The 21,323-nt window shown below is 41.9% G+C and overlaps 2 protein-coding genes across 2 annotated transcripts; one reads left to right on the forward strand and one right to left on the reverse strand.

Annotated features, from left to right (window-relative positions):
* The first annotated feature begins 113 nt into the window (after positions 1-113).
* pcgf6 (polycomb group ring finger 6) lies at positions 114-10,255 on the forward strand. Its single transcript, XM_040138480.1, has 11 exons — positions 114-221; positions 519-636; positions 952-1,051; positions 1,789-1,885; positions 2,194-2,249; positions 3,558-3,617; positions 4,314-4,428; positions 4,892-4,919; positions 5,713-5,811; positions 9,099-9,185; positions 9,289-10,255. Exons 2-11 carry the CDS (start codon positions 562-564, stop codon positions 9,337-9,339), a joined length of 768 nt encoding a protein of 255 aa, XP_039994414.1. The 5' UTR covers positions 114-221; positions 519-561; the 3' UTR covers positions 9,340-10,255.
* A 959-nt stretch (positions 10,256-11,214) lies between these two features.
* inaa (internexin neuronal intermediate filament protein, alpha a) lies at positions 11,215-16,339 on the reverse strand. The gene is made up of 5 exons (XM_040139997.1): positions 16,005-16,339; positions 14,930-15,160; positions 14,003-14,530; positions 11,993-12,117; positions 11,215-11,855 (listed from the first exon to the last, which is right to left on the reverse strand). The coding sequence occupies exons 1-5, from the start codon at positions 16,296-16,298 to the stop codon at positions 11,663-11,665; spliced, it is 1,371 nt and encodes a 456-aa protein (XP_039995931.1). The 5' UTR covers positions 16,299-16,339; the 3' UTR covers positions 11,215-11,662.
* Positions 16,340-21,323: the final 4,984 nt, after the last annotated feature.

A 21,323-nucleotide genomic window follows, 5' to 3' on the forward strand; every position in this document is an offset into this window, starting at 1 on the left:
GGTTTAGGGCCTGTATTTTACACAAGTCACAAATTAAATGACAATATGAGGATAAAGTAAAGGTGTACTTAGACATATCATTTATTCATTGTTCTGGTCACGTCACATTTATTCTGAAGGATCCAGGCCGGAAGTCGTATTGTTGCTACCGCTCGCGTGACTCGAGCGAGGGAAATTGAGTTGCTAACGCGAATGTGCAGAAGGAAACTAAGTAGCTAAAGGTAAGAAGTAATTGTATTTCGTGTTTAAATTTTCTTTTGTGGTATTAGCACGTAATGAAGCCGTTAACCTAGCCAAATTAGGCAACATAAGGAACTAAACTATAACGCTAGCAGTACACCTGTATATGTTTATGTTTTTAATTTTGTATATAATAAACAAGCTAACGTTACTCAGGTAGCCAAGCGTAGCTAACACGCCAAAGTTACTTGCAACTGAAAATATCTTCTACGATTTGCGCTAAGTTTTAAAAGAAAAGCAACTAACTTATTTTGCCATTTTGTTCTCGTACCTGAAAGTGGAACGAGAAGTCCGTTGTAGTGGTGTCGGCAGCCGCTGGGAATGTCATCGCCTCCATATGGTCGCAGGAGTCATGAAGGGTCAACGAACATATCAGACAGCGATTCAGAGGACGAGGTAAGTTTACAGCCGTTTGATTTATTTTTGACACCTTTCCCTCTATTCTACTTTATTCATAACGAAGACGTCTAATTTGAGCTTTAATATAATTGTCAACTGACAATTATATTCCGAACTTTTACGCTGTCTTGCTCACTAAACTCAAACATGCACTAACTGAAACACACCTTGACGGTGGAAAGTGTTGTTGCCTTTCATCCTGTGTTTGATGCAGGCGTGAATCCACTTGATGTAAATGCAGGCGCATGGGTTTTTTTTTTTTTTTTTTTTTTAGCTTTAACTCCTGATTGTGATGTGTTTACGTTTCCACAGCCCAAGCTCCCCCTCAACCAGTTCTATCCGTACATCCGCTGTGCCCTGTGCTGCGGCTTCCTCATCGATGCCACCACCATCACAGAGTGCCTGCACACATGTAAGTTGCGGCAGTGGCGTCCTTTTGTTCCTTGAGTCCTCAGAGGACTTTAAGAGGATTTAAGGGATTCCGAATAACCTGGATGCTTAACCTGATACACTGCTTTCATCACTGAGTGCATAGCAACATACAAGCTTTGATTGGGTTTCTCCCCTTGGAAACTCTAACTTTCTGGGATACAGTAAGGCAGATGGGGAACATGGGGAATGATGTACAATAAAGGTCAGAACTTTGGCTGTATTTAGTCCCGGACATGAAGTCCAGATAACACATATGCCAGAGCTAAACAAAGCCATACTCAGGAGACCAGCTGATAAACCTGTTGGGTTAATGTATCACCCAATATTAGCTTATGACTGTTAAATTTGTTTCCTTATATATATTTGCCAATAATTAACAAGAAATTTGAGTATCAAAAGATCGGTTATGTCAAATTAAACTGTCTCAATAATAGTTTGTCCAGCAGAGGCAATTGACTAGTGTATTTGTCTACTGCAATACATCCTGCTCATTGTATGTTTTGATCACAATTCTTGAACAAACAAATTTAAAGGAACCTTATCAAACATGTTTAGGTGTTGACTTAAGAAATGAGTACCAGCTGATCTTTGGTTACAAGATTATTTAAACTCTCAAATACTAATATCTATATCAGTCTCAAAAGTCCATATTAGTCTATGTCACATATCTGACTCCTGACTGTGTCTCAAATTGTGATGTGTTCTACCTTCTCCCAGTTTGCAAAAGCTGCATTGTGAAGCACTTCTTCTACAGCAACAGGTGTCCCACATGCAGCATCATCGTCCACCAGACACAGCCCCTTTACAACATCAGGTAGGTCTTTCGTTCTTGATGTATTTGCTGATTTCTATCACCTTCTGTACCTGTTCAACTTGGCTGACAGCTATGTAGTCATTTTTCACGGTTTAATTGAAGTTAGTCAGAGAGAAAAAGTGTGGAAAAACACTACAAGAGTTATTCTGGAAATTGGAGTCCATTAAATTTCACTTTCTAAAGTTTATTGTCAAAGGTCTGAAATGAAGAATTCTGATTGAAATTTATGATATTAAGATTTGAAATCTGCTGTCACTCAGATCTGTGATAAAGCAGTCTATTAAACTTCAAACGCTTTTTTCCTGTAGGCCTGACAGACAACTGCAGGATATTGTTTACAAAATGGTTCCCTTCCTGGAGGAGTGTAAGTGCGTGTACAGTGTACAACAAAACTGAGTACCCCTCTGGTCAGTATCACTAAAATGTTAATTACAAGTCATATCCATTTAATACAATTTTATTTTTAGTCAAATCCCAAAAAAGATTGTAGCCAAGTAATTTGAAAACCAGAAATGTTTACTAAACTATAATTAAAGGTCCATATTAAAGAACCAACATCAACAAAAGTAAGTAGACCCTTCATTAGTGAGATTTAATTCTTATTGTTTTAATATTTTGTATGTCCGGTTTAATTTTTGATGACAGATTTGATCCTCCTGGGCATGGATGATACCAGTCTAACCCAAATCTGTGGAGAGATGCTAAAGGGGTTTTGTTGCTCTACCTTCCCCTTTAAAATACCCTAGAGGTGTTGTATTAAATTCAGTTAGTCAGGGAATTTTTTTTCTTCTTTTTTTCTTCCCAGTGTGTTTGGGATCATTATCATGTTGGAAAATTCCTCTCCTGCAAAGCTTCTTGAGACTGGGAATAAGTCCCCAATATTCATCAAGTTTCTTTTCATGGTCTTTGACAAAATTTAATCTTGCAGTTTAGTGCTGTTTTACGAGCAGTGGTTTTCTTCTTGGACACCAACGTCCTGTCTGATCAGTCAGTGAAACACCTATTTCCACAGATAATCCTTGTGCCAAGTCAGAAGAACTTGCCCGTCTGTTTTTTGGTGCAAGGTTGCGTATATAATGCGTGGTGTCATTTTTCAAGGCCGGACACTGCGCCTTCTGTTATTGGTAACATGGCACTTCTTCTACCTCCTAACTACTTCTGCAACTGTGGGTCACCTTATGATCAGTGGCTTACTGATGCTCTTGTGCCCTCTCTCACCTTTTGTGAAGTCTCACAATCTGGTTTCTTACTTGTTCGGGTAGTTCCTTACCATTTGGAGCCGTTTTGCTTCAGACGCAACTCAGGCCAAAACTGAGGAAGCTGTGGTGTTCACAGGTTCTTTTGTAACCTTGTTCATGCAAGTAGGATTAACTGGAAATCACAGGTGTTCTCACTTTTGGTGCACTGAAGTTGTACTTTGTGGTTCGTATTTTCAGTCTAGTCTCTCTGTTACCTGTTAGTTTTTAATCCCATATGCAGAAGATCAAACACCCTACACTTCAACCTAGAAACAATACAATTATTGTAAGATGGTACCATTTTGAATCATTTAACATTTTAGTGATATTGCACGGGAGTGTACTCATTTGTTACATACTATACCGTATGTATACTCAGATGTATTTAATGTAATTGATATACTTTTTTTTTTTTACTTTTTCTTTTTCTACAGCTGAACGAGAACAAATGTGTATCTTCTACAAAGAGAGAGGCCTGGAGGTACCAAAAACAGGTAAAGTAGTTCTGCATTGAAAGTCTTAAGTAAACAGGTTTGGGGCAATGTTGGCTGTGTAACATATACTGCAGTATTTCACTTTCTTTCTGTGCTAATGGGTTGGTGGGAGAAGCTTCCACATAGTAATTAATTTAATATGCTGGTCACAGAGCTTCATGGGGACTGAAGTGCCCCCTTTGGCCAATCAGAGTATTTTCCACAACACTGAAACACAACCTATGTTTTATCAGACAGTGATTAGTGGTGTCTGCATTGGGAAAGTAAAAATGAACAAAGGTCCTGAAAGTAGGGGAACAAATTCTGGGGATTTTTCCTCTTTATTTTTTAAGAGGAGAAAGTATGGGCGCTTTTCTGATCTTTTCTACACATATACAAGCTTGAATATCTCATGCAGATTTATTTTAGAGCTTTACAAAGGTTGATTTGCAACTTCAAACTTTGGAATTATTTGTGAACATCAGTTTATAAGCTCAAAATCTAATTTGAGCTCATAAAAAAGGATTTGATGACCATCCCAAAATGACATTCCGGTGTTTGAGAATTTAATTTCAGTGTGTTTTAATTTTGCAGTAAATCTGAAAATTCATAAAAACGTGAAATCCAAACATAGAGTTTTTCAGCACAACCATAGCAAAAGCTTTAGAATTCGTCACTGGAACGATTCCTCTGTGTTTTCTCTTTCCCCCTTTGCAGCGGTGGTCTCCTCTCCAGCTCCTGTTGTAAGGAGGCAGAAGAAGGATAACATTCCTCAGTCTGTGTTCACCATTCCCCCTGAGCTGGATGTATCTCTGCTGCTGGAGTTTGTGGGGTAAGATTACATTGCACAGTTCTTTGTCCAGCATTCATTACAGCTATATTAGCTGTGAAAGGTACTCAGCTGTTTTTACTTACAGGTTAATTACAGAAACCTGCAGGTTCATTACTTTAAATTTGCCTTGTGTCGCAGGTGTAAATTATTCTCTCATTACCAACTAAACAAGTCTGTCTTTGGGAATCAACTTGAAAATAAGAGAGGTAACAGATTCTAGTTCCAGGGCTAGGCGCTTTGCTTTTGGCCTGTAGATGTTTATAGGACTGACTGACCTGAGTTTGGCTCCTGGTGACCATACCTTCTGCTTTGAGGAAAGAGGGAAGTCCAGTTTGTAGAAATTAATGAAATTAACATGTAGTTACTTAGACATGCCACCAGATGGTCCTATTGTCTTACATCGAGTGCTTGCTCAGTCCAAAAAAAAAAAATTCACCTAGATTGACGCTTTTTTTGTTTTCAGGGCTGAAGAGGGCATTAGCAACTATAAGGTAATGACCTAAATCTTACATCTGCAACATTTATCATGTTTTATTAGATTATGATGGTGCACTGTAACAATAAATACGAGGACAAGGTATATGATAACTTGATAGAGGTTGTAGTGTAAGCTGCACCCTGACCTGCTTATCTAATAGAATTTCTCTGGTCAAGGTATTCTGTAATTACAGGGCCTTTTGGATATACCATCAAGTGTAGTTTTGTCTCAGACCATTGCATTATTTATCAGGGACTGTATCGTTCAAATTTCATTTACTTGTACTTCATTTGTACAATATTTTCTGGCATTTTAGCACTGGTCTCTTAGTTTTCAGCTGCTAGCTGTTGTACTTTCTTCGCCAGCTAGTAGCTTATTTGCTGGAAAAAGTGGTCTAATCTGAGGGGAGGGCAGTGACCGTTTAACCATTCAATCTGTGTGTGGGCTGGAATAAACAGTGAGCTAAAAGCTCTGTAGAGGTTCTGTGAGTTACTTGTCATTTGATACAATCTATGAATTCAGGTTTAAGTGAAAATTTTAAACAGAATGAGTCAGGTTTTTAATAAAAGTAATTGTGTGGGATTAAACGTGCTTGTAGACAAAACGCACGTGTACTATGTAATGACAGACCCAGGTTCAGGGTTTGAAGTAGTGAAGCTCACATGTTTTTTCAAGGTTACACAGTTTTAAATGACATGGCTCTAATTTGATCCTGTATTCCCTGTATTTTTTTTTTTTTAAATGAATGACTCTCTGAAAGAATTTGATTGCGTATATTCCACCCTGACCTCCGTGTTCCTGTGTAGCCATTAGAGAGGCGGTATGTTCGTGTGTCGGGTGAGGCCACTGTCCGCCACGTTGAATTGTTCATCCGGAGGAAGATGGAGCTTAGCCCAACCTGCCAGGTGAGTCTGCCAGGCTTACAGCTAACAAAGTGACATGACCGCAGTCGCGATCCTGATTCTTGCTTTAGACAAACATGGAAGCAGGACAAGAAGCATACACAGTTACAAGGTTCAACCAAGTACAGTGTTTTATTTTTGCCCATCAATCTACACTGAAAAACCCACAATGACAAAGTGAAAACATGTTTTTACAAATTTTTTGCAAATTCATTAAAAATCAAAACTGTCTATTCAGCCCCTTTGCTTTGGCACTCCAATCTGTGGTCTTTGCTTTAATTTTCCTTGAGATGTGTATAGAACTCGAGCGGAGTGGAATTCATTGTGGCGAACTGAATTGATTGGACATAGTCTAGAAAGGCACACACCTATGTATATAAGGTCCAACAGTGCTCACAGCATGTCAGGACAAAAGACATGAAGTCCAGGGAACTCTCTGTAGACCTGCATGATAAAATTGTAGCGTGGCATAGATCAGGGCAAGGAAATAAAACCATTTCTAAAGGTTTGAGTGTTCCCCGGAGCAAAGTTGACTCAGTCATTGTGAAATGTAAGAAGTTTGGAACCAACAGGACTCTTCCTAGAGCTGGCCTCCAGCCAAACTTTGTAACAGTGCCTTGGTTATGAAGGTGACCAAGAAACCCAACGGTCACTGTAACAGAGCTTCAGAAATCCTCTGCAGGGTTGGGAGATCCTGCTGGAAGGATGACCATCTCAGCAGCACTCCATCAATCAGGCCTCTACTGTAGAGTGGCTATATGGAAGCCACTTTGAGTAAAAGCCATATGGCAGCTCGCTTGGAGTTGTCAAACAGCATTTAAAGAACTCAGAGCATGAGGAAAAAGATTCTCTGGACTGATGAGAGAAAAACTGAACTCTCTGGGCAAAACTCCAAACACTATCTCTGGCGAACACCAGACAGTGCTCATCCCCTCACTAATGCCATCCCTACAGTTAAGTGGTGGTGGCAGCATCATGCTATTGTGCCATATTCTTCTCAGCAGCAGGGACAAGGAGACTGGTCAGAACCGAGGGAAGGATGAATGACGATCATCCGAAGCACACAGCCAAGACACTGCTGGAGTGGCTTCGGGACGATTCTCTGACTGTCCTTGAGTGGCCCGGCCAAAACCCAGACTTAAACCCCATAAAACATCTGTGGAGGGACCTGAAGATGGCAGTTCAGACGCTTCCCATCCAGTCTGATGGAGCTTGAGAGGATCTGTCAGGAGGAACGGGCTTAAATGCCCAAATCCAGGTGTGCACAGCTTGTAGAGACTAACTCAAGAAGACTCAAAGCTGTGCCAAAGGGCTTCTAAGGGTCTAAATATTGTAAATGAGAGATTTATTTTTTTAAATTTAAAAAAAAAAAATTGCAAACATTTCTAAGAAAATGTTTTCATTTTGTCATTATGGGTTATTGAGGGTAGATTGATTGGGGAAAAAATTGCAATTTTATCCATTTAATATTAAATTTACAAAACAAAGTGTGCAAAAAGGGAAGGGGTCTGAATACTTTGCGAAGCCACTGTACATCTAAGTGAAAAGGTACCTTTACATATTAGGTAGATAGAGCACTTTCACAACATCTGCTAATGCCCTACAGTGTTATTGAAATAGTGCGCATGTAGGAGGTGTGTGTTTGCTAAAAGCACTAATGTCCACATTTAAGAGGAACACACACCTGCAGCATACGATGCATGTTACAACACCCATGTCTGTTGCTTTCTGTTTAAACCCACGCTGGCAGCGTGATGACATTGTCAGGATATGCTTCCGTTTTATTTACTAGTGTTGGCGCACAGCAGCTCTCCAGAACAGTAGCAGTTTGATCTCATGTTCCCTTGACTGGCACATCCTGGCTGCTGTACCCTGACTGCTACTTCTGTGTGTGTGGTGAAGTCGGGGTGTGCTACGTCTGTCAAAAGACTTGTGTTAAATGACGAGTGGTTATATGATGCTACATGTGCTGCAAATGAATTGTTTTTACAAATCAACAACAAATTTTAGAATTGTGATAGTTGCTGTAAGAGTTTTACAAATTTTGAAAGGTACTTGAAAGATTTTAACCGTGGTACCTTGTATGGTATCAAAAAGGTCACAAGTCACATGACTGATTGTTGGGCTATGATACCATCCTGATAAGGCAGGATAGCTGAAAATGTCTGCGAAATAAAGCGGGGTGTACTGGAGACACAGCTGAAGTTATGTGATGTATTGAATTTGACTGATTCGTTTACTCGTTTATCGGTAAATTATAGCAACACTGGACAAGGTGTAAAGGCAGATCTGTCATTACTGTCACTCACTTTGTCGGTGTGTAATTGTGGGAAAATGAGAGGAGGCACGTGAATGAACATGTGTTCAGTGGGGAGATGAAACAACCGCTGAATACAAACGCAGCCCAACATAGAAGGGTCAGCTACTCAGGTCAAAACTCAGCAAGCTGCCTACATCTAAAGGACAACAGATACTCCTTAAGGGCAACCATAATCAGATTACAATGTGTGCAGTGGTACCATATGTCTATCTCAGAGCAGTGGACATGCTGTAGAGAGGGCTCATGATCAAAAGTATTAGTATCAGGATCAGAAGTGTGGTCCTTCCTCATAGCACAGACGAACAGAAAGTGTGCTCAATTTAACAGAATTCAGAATTGGGCGTATTTTGTATTTCGTAACACGTGGATGAGGATTAGCAGCTTACGCTGATTTCCTGGCTTGGGTGCTCCACTGCACTGGCCTGTTTAGACAAACTTGGAGAGGACAGAGAAAGATGAACCCAGGGTCGCTTCATTTTAGCAGAGATCACAAGAGTTATATAACTCTTACCTTTAAATTCTTAAATTGCCGTAACACTTTTAGTATCGTTGGAGTGAACTAGTTTCCATTGAGGTTTTAGTCTACCCCATCATGTCCATCCAGTTTAAATCATAAATATCCAAGTCATGTCCTGTGTGTTCGGTGTTGTGGTCAGATAAATGTTTCCCTGCATTTTTGATGTGGCAGTGGACACACTAAATGGTTTAATTTGGTCAAAACCAGTCCATCACCTGAAATGCTCAAGAACTCATAATTTGTCCCTCCAGAAATTTAAAGAGTTATGTGTTTTATGGCAAAATCCGCACGCGCACACACACACACACACACAGACACACAGACACACACACACACAGACACACACACACACACACACACACAGACACAGACACAGACAGAGTTCTCTCAAGGCAACACAGGACTTTTGGACTGGTCAGCTTTTTCTGAGTGAAGTGTTTCTGTGTCCTGCAGGTGGATGTGGTTTGTGGAGATCACCTCCTAGATCACTACCAGTCACTCAAAGACATACAGAGCTCTGTGGGCGAAGAGGCACTACAGGTAAGGACCAAACACACACAGGAACCAACCACTATTTGCAATAATGGAAAATTTCGTTGATCTATTGAGTGATCCTTTTGGTCTTGTTTCCTTTTTGCCCCAGGATGGTCTGTTGGTGCTGCACTTTGGCTTGGTATTGCCCTCCCAGATTTGAGCCTGAGAGTAACTTCCTGAGGGGATGAATTGTCCTTTTGGAATTAGATTCTCTTCATCAGAGTCTTGCCGTAATGTGGAGTAAAGTGTCTACATTTGCATTAGAACTGCTTCACAACTGTCTTGGATGTGTTTTCAGACAAAGTCCAAGAACTCTAAACTTAGTTTTCTTTATTGAGCAGTGTGGAATGAAAAGATGTTGACTGTTCTTTAAAATTGAAACACTGTAGCATCAAATTTTCAACTCTCAAGATGACGGGTACATACATTCAGTTTATTGAAGTGCCAGCCTTTTAAAAATGAACTTTACCTGATGAGTGGACACGACAAATTCCTATTCCTACTGCCGGTGTGTCTTTTTAGGTACTGTTCAGTGTGCATCCACGCCACACTAGAATGTGACCTCTGTTGTAGCTTAAACTGGACTAGTGGGTCTGGAACTCTGGAACTAATTTCAAACAGTGCCTGTGGAGCCAATACAACTTGCACCAGTCTAGTTTACTTGTCTTTTTGGAAAGCAGGGACCTGTTTGTCATTTTTTTGTATTTATGATTTCAAGGGTTAACTGTGGTTTCAGATGGGCAGTTCTGATTTAAAGGGCTTGAAACAAAAGGACTACCACTACCAAAGGTTTGTGTGTGTATATATAGAGCTTAGATCTGTATGGTAGCTTTAATTCCAGCTTACTTCTTGTTGGTTGACACATTTAATTTAAGAGCTGTTAACTTTAAACGGACTGTCTGCTGATGTAAATGAATCCAACTGACTTGATAAAACCAGCTTTCGGTACAACTCATCAGAGCACAAAACAAGTGATTCAAAGGGTGTTTGTATAAAGAAGTCTTTGATAGGTTTTGTTAAAATTGATTTCCTAATTGCTTTTGTCTGTTTCAGTTAATAAATGACTGCAAAGCTGAGATGTGTTTCCCAGTTCATCCGTGTTTATGTTTATAAACTTGATTTGCTGGGGGGGCAGACTGCGGCACAGATTCAAAGAAAGGGGGCCGCATTTTGGAAAAACATAAAAATGTGTTAAGACTCAGTTTTAAACCCCTGATTTTTGGTAATAATAAAATTTGCATTATTAATAGTCACCTTTGTGGTCGAATTGTGTTTCTTTGTGTTCATGTTGTGTCACTCTGGGGTTATATTGTCTTGTTGTGGTTGCTAAGCTTCTCTTGATTCTTGTGTTTTGTCACTTTTTGGTCATTTGATTGACTTTCCGACATGAAATGTTAACAGTCACTTCACACAGAGGTCCTTACTCGCTCTTAGAAGTCAGGAAAACAGTAGAATTATTGGTATACAACCACTACAATATAAGTACAACTTGTTATTGAGCTGAAGCTCTTTCCAAGTGTGGCTTGAACTAGTGGAGATTCACATCTAACTGGGGGCAGCCCTGAATGAACATTTCCTGTATTTGTGAATATGCTGAATTGGATACAAATACATGGAAAACAGTTTGTCAGTCATGTCATTTTATTCACTGTATTATTAAGTGCAATTGAAACAAAGGTGAGTGGTTTTCCAGCAGGTGTATACATTAAACAGTTGGACTACATGTACTGTCGATGCATTGGATATATCCCCTACTAAAGCATTGTAATGAACAGTTCCAGCTATTCTGTCTGTCACTACAGGGTTTTCCAACATCGAGTACTGTATCTGCAACTCTGATTGTTAGGAATGGGGAAAACATTCACTTTGTAATGTCATAAAACAAGACACAATAGTGCAAACTGTCACCTTCCATACACCCTATGTTCCTAAAGTGCTTTAAACAGAAAGTTCATTGACAATGCTATGCAACAACAGAGAAGTGGAGCTACACTAACATTTGGTGTCTCTACCCAGAGACTTTCTTGAGAGAATCTTTTTTTTTTTACCCTGGCACGCGGGTTTTAACACAGCAGCAAAATGTCAATTCATCCAGCAACATTCAGTGCTTGGTCACAAATCTACTATACTAATATCTGCGACATGTTAATCTCTGGAGACCTTCAGTAGATGTGGTCTAGATACCAGGGTGGCTTCCTTTGTTTAATGTTGAAGATTTACAACTTAATAACAGTGACAAACCTCTCATTGACATTGGAGAAAGTTTGATAGTCTCTAAATACTGAGACCTATGTCCCAGAAAAACAGTTTTCAGGTACAAGATATTATCACCCAAAATCCTGACTTTCAGGTCTAATTCCAAAACATTTGTATTATTGTTGGCCTTAGCAAATACAGTATGTTACTATGAACTCACTCTACATCCACAGTATATCTCTTCTCACTTTCCAGACTTCCCTATCTGTCTGTCTGTCCGTCCGTCTTCAGTTGTTAGAGTTGATGTCTTCCTCATCTTTATCCTCACTGATATCCTTGAAGCTTTCCTTCGTGGCTCCTTCTTTCTCCCTCTGGCTGCTCCTGGAGGAGCCCGCTGAGCCCCGGGGCTGGTAGCTGTAGCTGGCCGCAGCAAAAGTCATCCCTGAGTTAAAGTGAGTCTCCTCCCCCTCCAGCAGTTTCCTTATAGGGCCAAAAGAAACAAATGTCAGACTGGACCCACAGACTTAATTCACCTCACAATGCTTAAAGATTTGAGATGAGTCCACTAGACAAGAGAGGCATCTCTTGTTCAGCTTGTCCTTTCATCCAGTCAGCACCTGTAGGCAGCTATCTCTATGTCCAGGGCCATCTTGACATTGAGCAGGTCCTGATACTCTCTCAGGTGCTGGGCCATCTCACCCTTCAGGTTCCTCAGCTCAGTATCCAGGTGGCCAATAGTGTCCTGTTATATTTGGAAAGGAGAAAAGAATTAGACGAGAGATTATCAGTCGTGTTTATCGTAGTTATCTTAATAAATTCACTTATCTAGCAAGTACTGTATACAGACTTCTTAATCTTTTGGTTTTTCTGTGGCATCATTTTCTTTTTCTTTCGAAGGAATAAAAAGAACTTTTCGGAGCTTCACCTTGAAAGCAGATGGCCTTCCTGTATCCGACTTAGCCGGTTAATCTAATAGACAGGCAGGGTCAGTTTGCCGAGAACTGTTTCGTGTCTTGACTTCAGACCTTGAACCTGAATCAGACAATCTCTGTTACTGATCCTCAGTTGTCTGACTTTGAGGAGAGAGCCGTAACTTTATTTGAGACAGGCTATTATTACAGGCAGGAATTCTTTAGCTCTAGTTTCCTCCTATTTTATAAATGTGTTTTATCCCGTTTTAGTGGGACGCCTCACTGCTTTCATATTTTCTGTGTACTTGCTTTTTCTGCTGTGTGCAGTTAAAGGAGTAGTTCACATTTTGGGAATATGGTTATGTACTTCCTTGCTGAGGGTTACCACTCTGTTGCTCCGAGTTTTTCTTCTTTACAGATAAAACCTTTGCTGTAATACTCGCACATTAATGAGTCTGTTCTGATTGGTGGTTTGCTTATTAATGACACGCTTCACTTTTTCTTCCCGCTGAAACATTGGAAGCATTTTAAATAGTTTGGGATTTTGGGAAATACACTTCTTCTCTTTCTTATCTAGCTACAGCCAGCGGCCACTCAGCGCAAAGACTGGACAGCTAGCCTGGCTCTTGTTCAAAGGTTATAAAATCCGCCTACCGGCACCTCTAAAGCCAAAATGAGATTACAATGCAGATACCAGTAATTTCAGCTTTTCTCCTGGCTCATATTTGAGACCCATCAATTATTCAATGACAGATTTTTATTGCAGTTTTCCGTTAGTAGGAAAAATTGGGCCACCGGACCTCCAAGGTTTTTCCATGTTTTCAGTGATATGATTGTCAGTATGGAGAAGGCAAATGCTTGTAGACTGGCTGAGGAGAGCTGCTTAACAAATCCAGGTATCAAGAAACAGGTGCTCTTTGGATTCAAGGACATACCATGAAACGTGCTCGTAGGCTTAGTCCCTACGAGCACATGCCCCGATGAAGACTGTGAGTTGGGCTTAGCGCGTAGGCTTACTGATCACAAAGCGAAGTATGAGCCCAACCTCTCTCCTTGTTTGGTGTCAAGATCGGCAACACGCCGGATCCCTTGCTGCCACTCAGTTCTTGACGCGTAATTGGGTTGGAGCCGGGGACTCTGTGCTGTCTGCGGCGAGCTAACAGCTTTACCTCAAGCTGTGACATAATTCATGAGGAACTTGACCGTGAGATCTGCTCACTTCCAATCCTATTATACTACAGAGTTACAGACAGCACTGTCCATCCCCGCAGACTGCACCGGCAGTGCTGCAGCAGGCCTCTGGGAACCGAGTGCAAATGACTTTCCTCGTTTTTCCCCCCCAGGCTTTATTGTACAAGTCTGCACTTTACGAATGGAAAGAGCGACGTAATCTGTTAATCATTGCAGGGAAAAAAGAGAGAAAGTTCCGACACAGTTATTGCAGTTAGAGTATACTTAGTTGTGTGAAGCTGTACATTTTAAGGAGAAGAACTGCTCCATGTCAATGAAACTTGCAGAAAATATAAATGAGTGATTTCTAACATCCTGGCTATTACCCTGCTAGATACCACGAGAGGTTAGGAGTCATGGCTACAATAAAACTGGTAGCAACATAGCGGCTGACATACAGTATGTTCCCCTGGTTGTTAGTGAGTGTTCTCTAACTGGGACGTTAGAGAACACTCACTGTACTTTTTACTGACTATGATTGCTTGCCTGCATGGCTGTGACTTCAGTGTTGTGTGCATCCTCCATCTCTGTGATCTGCCTCTCCAGAGACTCGTTGGTGCCTCTCAGGGTCTCTATCTCGATGGTCTTGGACTGCAGCTGCCTCCTGAACTCATTCATCTCCTCCCTGCTGGCCCTCATGGCCTCGTTGCTCCTGGTAGCCTGCTCGCTGAGGCTGGCAAACTTGCTCTTGTACCACTCCTCGGCCGACTGCAGGTTTTTGGAGGCGATGGACTCGTATTGGTTGCGGATCTCCTTCAGGGCTGAGGTGAGGTCCGGTGTGGCGAGCTCAAGCTCCACGGAGACCTGCTGTGCCTCCATCATGCTGCTCAGCTCCTGGATCTCCTCGTCGTGAACCTTCTTCATGAAGGAGATTTCGTCCATCAGCGAGTCCACTCGGCGTTCCAGGTCCAGGCGAACAGCCGCAGCGTCATCCACGTCCTTCCTGAAAGACTTTAAGGTCTGTTCAGCTTCCTCCCGGGCCCTCATCTCCTCATCATACTTTACACTGAGCTTCTGAAACGTGAAATGAGAGGAGAATTAAGAGATGAGAGAGGTGAGTTAGCGGGCGAGTAAGATCTGAAATACAGTACAAAGAGTACCCGCACACGAACTTCACAGCTCCCTTTTTGATTTGAGAATTTGAGAAAGGTGAAAAAAAAAGAGATAAAGATAAAAGATATGAAAGATGAGACGAGAGCTGAGACAGTGAGACAGTTCAGATTGTGAGACACTGGATGACACACCAAGCTAGATGATGGTGAAGATGAAATCATGAGAAATTATACTAGTTGAATGGGGAACCTGGACTTTGTAGCGGTAAATACCAATAGATAAAGCAAATGAAAACATAATAGAAGAGAGGAAACTCGTCACATCCTCCTTACCCTTCTCAAAGCTACCCAGTGGCTTTACCTGCAGCTCGTCCTCCATGTTGTTCCTCTCGATCAGGATGCGGTTCTTGTCCCTGCTCAGCTCCTCCAGCTGGGACTGCAGCTCCCGCATCTCCTGCTGGTAGAGACGGCTGATGCGGGACGGCTCGCTTTGCTTCTGCCGCAGGGTCACCAGCTCCGTCTCCAACAACTTATTCTGCTGCTCCAGGTGGCGCACTTTATCGATGAACATGGCGAAGCGATCGTTCAGACCCTGTGTGACAGGAGAAGCGCTTGATATCTCCCGTTGGGGGGGTTGTACCAGATAGGCGGCGAACCAGAGGTGTCGACACCAAACCTGCTACACAAGCTCTCGCATCTAATATCAGTTACCATCCAAACTTCTGAATCCACTTATTTTAATACCTTACATTTCTGAACACACTGTGAGTCCATTAATAACTATCAATGCGTTAAAGCTGCAGTAGATGAGCTTAAAGTTGCATTGATTGTTTTTTTTACCACTTGGGGGCAGCAGAACACTCTGTAAGCACAACACACATTACCACCTTAAAAAAGTGATGTGGCCAACCCGTTTGCAAACGGTTTGGATGTAGGAGGGTTGAATAGGCTAGTTGTGAATTAAGTGGTCCAAAGGGCCAGGTATGTCTAAGTGATGACAAAATGTGGAGTTGGGAGCATTACATCGGACAGAAGTTCAGAACGAGGCGGTCTAGCACTAGTTTTAGTCTGATTTGGACTGATTCAGTCCGGCATAGGGAAATGCAGACAACCACCAAGCCCGCTGCTCGAGCACAGAGCCGCCAGAACCGGAAGCCCACGAGTCGTAAAATGCGGGGCAGGTTGGAGGTAGGAAGGAACCGTCCTCTTTGCAGCGGCTGAACCTCTGCTTGTTCTACTCACTGGGCTCGGTTTAGGTCTAACCAGGGCAGGTTGTGCCCATGGACTGCTTCTTCATAAAGTCTACGGGGCTTCAAACATGAAAACAGACCGTTAGAGTCGCCTCATTTGAAATACGTTCAAATAAATCTCTGTATGTGTTGTAGTAGCCCAACATGTAAAAAGTGCATCGTGTGTTTCAACCCGTCGAAACCCACCTGAAGCTGCTCCTTCTCGTTCGTTCGAATGACCTTGAATTCATTGTTGACTACCGAGGTCTGGGTCAGGTCGAGGGAGTCGGTGGGCACCGGGGAGAACGAGGTGGGGGACCGTCCGACCCGCCGGTACAGGCTGAGGGAGGACGCGCTGCCGCGGGACGCAGCCGCGGAGCGTAGCCCCGGGGAGAACCGAGGAGCGGCGCTGCTCATGCGAGAGGACGAGACGGGGAACCGGGGAGAATCCCCGAAAATCCGGCGGTAGGACGACGAGGCGTAGCGGTCTCCGTAGCTCATCCTTGCCGCGAGTCCGAGAGCAATCTGAGGGACTTAAGGAGCTTTGCAGGAGCTTATAGACAACCGGGGTGCGGGTGGAGCGAACCATTTTACGCACGGCGGTCCGCGACTGCATCCTGTTTGTGCGGTGGTGGAGTGAAGCTGTTGAATGAGTTTTTTTTTTCATTTCGTGATGGTGAAATGTTGGAACCGTCCACGCCAGAGCATCATTCCTGTGGTCCACGTGGGTCGTGTATTTCCCTTTTCCTACCTGCACACAGAGCCCTCTGGCTGAGGACAGTCCCAACACGCAAAGTACCAGTGAGAGTGACACCGGGTTTGTTTGTTTGTTTGTTTTTTTGTTTGTTTTTATCACGCTCAGTAAGGGTGGTGGTTTTGAGGAAAGAAACTAAAGTAAGGAAAACATTTGTCCATTTTGTTTTTTGCCTCCACTGTGCCCGTGGTTGGATAAATGCCATAACGCCTTGAAAGTCTAATGTACATCACCGGAAAGTGCTATCAGCAAAAGGTTCCCCTTTTTTTCTGTTTACAAAAACATTTGAATCATTGGAATTCATCTGAGACCGAAGTTTTCAGGTTGCAGACGCAAGATACACGCTTCCTGCCACAAGCTACATCCAAGGCTGAAGGCAAGTGGGCAACTGCCCGAGGGGCCCCTGATCCTTAAGGGGCCCCAAAGGTTCCATGATCACCCTGGCAATTATTTTGTGGTAATTAAAGTAATTGTAACTTTGTTTACCTTAATGCTCTTCTCACCGCTATGAAGTGAAATCACAGGGGCCTTAAGGGGCCATAACACTGGATTTATTACCTAATCTTGAGGCTCCATCTTGGAGAGGGTCCCCAACATAAAATCTGTTTTTTAAAGGGCTAAGGCTGGCGATATTGAATATTATTTTTTCATGTCAACAAATCCCATGAAACCAAGGATATGTTAGTCCATCGCAGTACATCTCATTACAACTTCCTGGTAACAAATTTCACTTTCGTGTTTAAAAGGGTTCATTATTTGCTAAAAAAGCTCAGCACTCGTTGTGGGCTATTTTTCACTAATCGCGCCCTGACTGCCTCCCGCAGCAGCTACTCACCTATCAGTCCTCCCCGAGCTCACCCGCACGGGGAGCCTCCAACAGCTCCTCCCCTCTGCCCCAGGAAAGACACAATGTCCCTCATAACCCTCGGACCGTTGGTACAATACGCTTTACAGGCAAGGTCTACTGGTTCTGTAATAGCACTGGCTTGAATTTATTTGAGGGACTGAGTGACTGAGCAGGTCATTTTACACCAGAAGTATAAACTATACACTTCTTTTATTGTACCACCATAAAACACACTTAATTTTAACATTAACAGGTTTAAATATAAATATGATTATATACACACATAATTGATACACACGTATAAATAAATGATCATGTACAGGTTACACGTACAGTAATGTAGAAAATTCTCTGTTTTTTCTCCCTGTTTTTGACAGGGAGATGCAGCAAATGCTGGATTACCAGTTGGCCAAAGTGGGACTGCCGCTTTGCACTTTGTGCCATTTATGCTGTGGTAATTTCATTTTTTTTTTCTTTATTTTTTGGGAATGCGGAAATATGCCGTACCATAGCACAATATCAAGCAATACGACAAGGGGCTCCTCGTTGACCCTGCTTTACCCGTCTAGTCGAGGAGGGACACAAAGATGGTTATTCTACTTTATGGTCCAGCCCCAGAAAATGAAGCCAAGGGGGGGTGAACAGCAATATAATGTGTTCAGTCAACTAAAAATAGAAACAGACAGCGAAAGAATTCGTTTCTTCTGCCACATCCTCTGTCGCAGGAGTGTGATGTTTGGCTTTCTGTTGGATACAAATACATAAACCCAGTTAAATACAGCTGAGACAAACCTAAAGAACAGCAACATTTTGTTCAAAGTTAATGTTTACAATATTCAGCTCTGTTAAACGTACCTTCTTACGACAGGGCCACCTACGCCATCAAGAAGCTCTCTTAGTTTCTGCCTTTGGGGTCTCAGCTGGAGCTGAGACTGTGGCCGGAGAGTCGGGGACCACAAGGTTCTTGTTCTGGGGTCCTCCTTTACGTTGAGACCACTAATAAAGAGAAAATACGGATGATTACTTCACTTTGTAATGAAGCATTAATCAAAATGCCCTTAACTTCTAATAGAATTGGACTGAATCTATTACACTCTCCAGGTGGAGAGTTTCACAGAGGACAATAATCCACAGACTTTTCCAAGTGAAATGTTCAGACAAATATTGAGATATTCATGATAAGAAAGTGAGTGAGTCTCTGTGTCGCCTAACACACTGAATAAAACAACATAAAAGATACATTAGAAAAAGTATTATGAAGTAATACCGTTACAAGACATTATTTTAACCCCTCTGTGGGCTGAAACAGGGAGAACAGTACAACAGAACGGGCTGAATTATACTTTTGTAGGGCAACAACAGCAGGCGAGGGGCAACAGAAAGTGCTCGGAGCTTGCAGAAGTTGTGAAGTCTCTGCTGGGAATTGTTTATTGCCTATGAGTGATGTGTTGATCAAAACCGAGTTCACTGTCAATAATCCAAGAGTCCAAGATATTTGAAGCTGCTTCAAATTTATTTGAATGTCATTTTATTTTATTTTGTTAAATTAAATTAAATTCAATTCAATTTGATTTTTTTTACAGGCGGTTGGGCCTGTTCATGGCAGACCCTGTTAGCAATCTGTCATTGAACCTGGAGAGACGGTCTTGATGGTCAAACACATAGAAAAACACCCTCGACTATCAAAGTGTTGAAATCTCACGTTTTCCATGATGGCAGTTTGTGGTGTCGCTTTCATTAGCCTCTGTGAGTCTCTAGTCCATGTCAGGACAGAAGAAGTCCTCCAGTGACACTTTTCTTGACCGTTAGAGGTTTTGTGTACTTTTGAATGGTGATCATATATGAATGAGAAAACATAGCAACCATGCAATGCTTCACCTCCATTTTGTACAACAACTGTTTTTAAAGTAAAATCCTTCCTCTATGATCTAAAGTTTGATCAAATTAAACATGCAAAACAGCTGAGATCAGGTCCATATCTAACCATCGGGAAAAGAATATCTCTGGCTGTCTCCATTTTTTCGACTTTTTGCTTTTGGTCTTTATATTATGGGGGTGTCTGTATTAACAGATGTATTAACATATTAATTGTGTTTCATTTTAACGTGTCTGCAATAATTATATATAATATAAACTTGAATGTCTTTCTGTTGAATGTTTGTCTGAATCATCATCTACATAAATACTGTGTCATGATAATAATTTGCCTGATTGGTCATTTATCTAGTTAAATCAGGCAGAATTCTCAAGTCTTAATGATATGCTTTAGATACAGTGGGAATGCAAAGCATTTTACAACAAAGGAAACTAGCCTCCATGTCTGTTTCAAGCTCGTATGAGTCCCAGGGCACTTTATGGATTTGTGTAATAGTCAGATATTCACATATATTCCTGATTAATATACCAAATAACAAAGTAACTTCACTTGAAATCTTTGCATTTCACTGTTATAATGCTAATAAGAGATTTTAAGGGTGGATTGACAACTGGGCACAACAGTTAATTGCTCCTGGGCCAGAAACCTCAGTGAGCGCTGCATGAATTACTAATACTGTGGTCTTTATTGTCTTTTAAAGAAGCCCTGTGTCAGCATCTAGTTTTATGAGCTCTGTTACTTCAGTTTATATTGGCCTCATATGGTGCATGTTCCTAAATAGAGTTGTGTTAAATCAAATTAATAGAGTCAAAGTAACACACTGATTAATCCAGCCACGAGAGCACATTTTTTCTACAAATTTAATGTAAACGATAAGGTCTAACTGTAAATTGTGCATACTAGAGAAATGGAGCAAAGTGGACATTCTGTCCAAAACTTTTCTTGTATTAAAGAAATTTCAATGGGTCAAAAAAGTGTTGTAGCGGGCCTTCACCACCCGAGGGCGTAGCAGGATAAAACACGTCAGGGAGAGAATTACATCTAAGGAGTTGAATAACAAAGAAGCAGAGTCATAAGACAAGAGGTTTACTGACCTCCATGAGAACATGATTCATCCTTGCCCCGTAACTATTCCAGCTTTCTGACACTCAGCACATCCAGCAAACAAAATGTATAGTTTGTCAGACATTTACATATCCTTCTTTCCTCAGTCATCTCGCAAACAGTTACACCTCTAAGGTCTCGTCTATTCACCAAGAGATGCTGTCAAAAGAACAGTGCAGAGCTAAAATATTTTAAGGACGCCGTGGAAGAAAAAAATCATTCTGTCATACATGATATGAAACCTTGATGACAGTAAAAAAAAAAAAACGAGTGTGTGGAAAGCGAGTTGGGTTGTGACGCGATCAAACACCGGTGGTAACCGGTAAGTCAGTTTCAAAACTGAGAAGTTGGATCAAACATACAGTATATGGCAGACAGCTCCTGTGTAATCAGATGGCAAAATGATTTCCAAGGATGTCGCTGATAAAACAACGAGTGCAGGGGGAAGCCATCATCTGTTTAACTGTAAAGGGTATAAAGCTCATCTCTAACAGACACAATACTCCATGCCTCTACAAGTCACATGCTCCAAATGGTGACTGAAGGATTTCAATATTTGAATATCTGTACACAGAACTCATGTAATGCGATGCTACTTATACTGCACACACGGCTGTGGGGAGTGGTATCACCAGCCCCCTGGACCTGTGCTTCAGGCCTTTAATGGCGGTCACAGACTTACCCATCCGACACCGGTACATGTTCCTTGGACTCTGATTGGGGGCAGAGTTGGGGATGAAGTTAGCCACCACACTGAGCTCTTTCTTCACACTGAGCACCCCGTGAAGAAAGAGCTCCCGCTGAGCGCCCCCCCCCCCCCGGCTCCATGTCATCCTCCAAGATGCCCCCGCTCATGCAAAGCTGCCGCTGGATGGAAAAAGGTGATTAGATAAAAAATTTCAGCAACCAATATGAAAAACCAATCCTTCCTTGTTGAGTTTCTCA

Source organism: Xiphias gladius, chromosome 11 (genome assembly GCF_016859285.1).
Source record: "Xiphias gladius isolate SHS-SW01 ecotype Sanya breed wild chromosome 11, ASM1685928v1, whole genome shotgun sequence".
In the NCBI taxonomy this organism is placed as follows: domain Eukaryota; kingdom Metazoa; phylum Chordata; class Actinopteri; order Istiophoriformes; family Xiphiidae; genus Xiphias; species Xiphias gladius.

Excerpts from the sequence above, each read along its gene's own strand:
- pcgf6 (XM_040138480.1), top strand. The coding sequence starts at position 562 with ATGTCATCGCCTCCATATGGTCGCAGGAGTCATGAAGGGTCAACGAAC. Across the intron at positions 1,052-1,788 it reads CACAGAGTGCCTGCACACAT|TTTGCAAAAGCTGCATTGTG; the intron begins GTAAGTTGCGGC and ends ACCTTCTCCCAG. Across the intron at positions 2,250-3,557 it reads GGTTCCCTTCCTGGAGGAGT|CTGAACGAGAACAAATGTGT; the intron begins GTAAGTGCGTGT and ends CTTTTTCTACAG.
- inaa (XM_040139997.1), bottom strand. The coding sequence starts at position 16,298 with ATGAGCTACGGAGACCGCTACGCCTCGTCGTCCTACCGCCGGATTTTC. Across the intron at positions 15,161-16,004 it reads ACGAGAAGGAGCAGCTTCAG|GGTCTGAACGATCGCTTCGC; the intron begins GTGGGTTTCGAC and ends CCTGTCACACAG. Across the intron at positions 11,856-11,992 it reads ATAGAGATAGCTGCCTACAG|GAAACTGCTGGAGGGGGAGG; the intron begins GTGCTGACTGGA and ends TGGCCCTATAAG.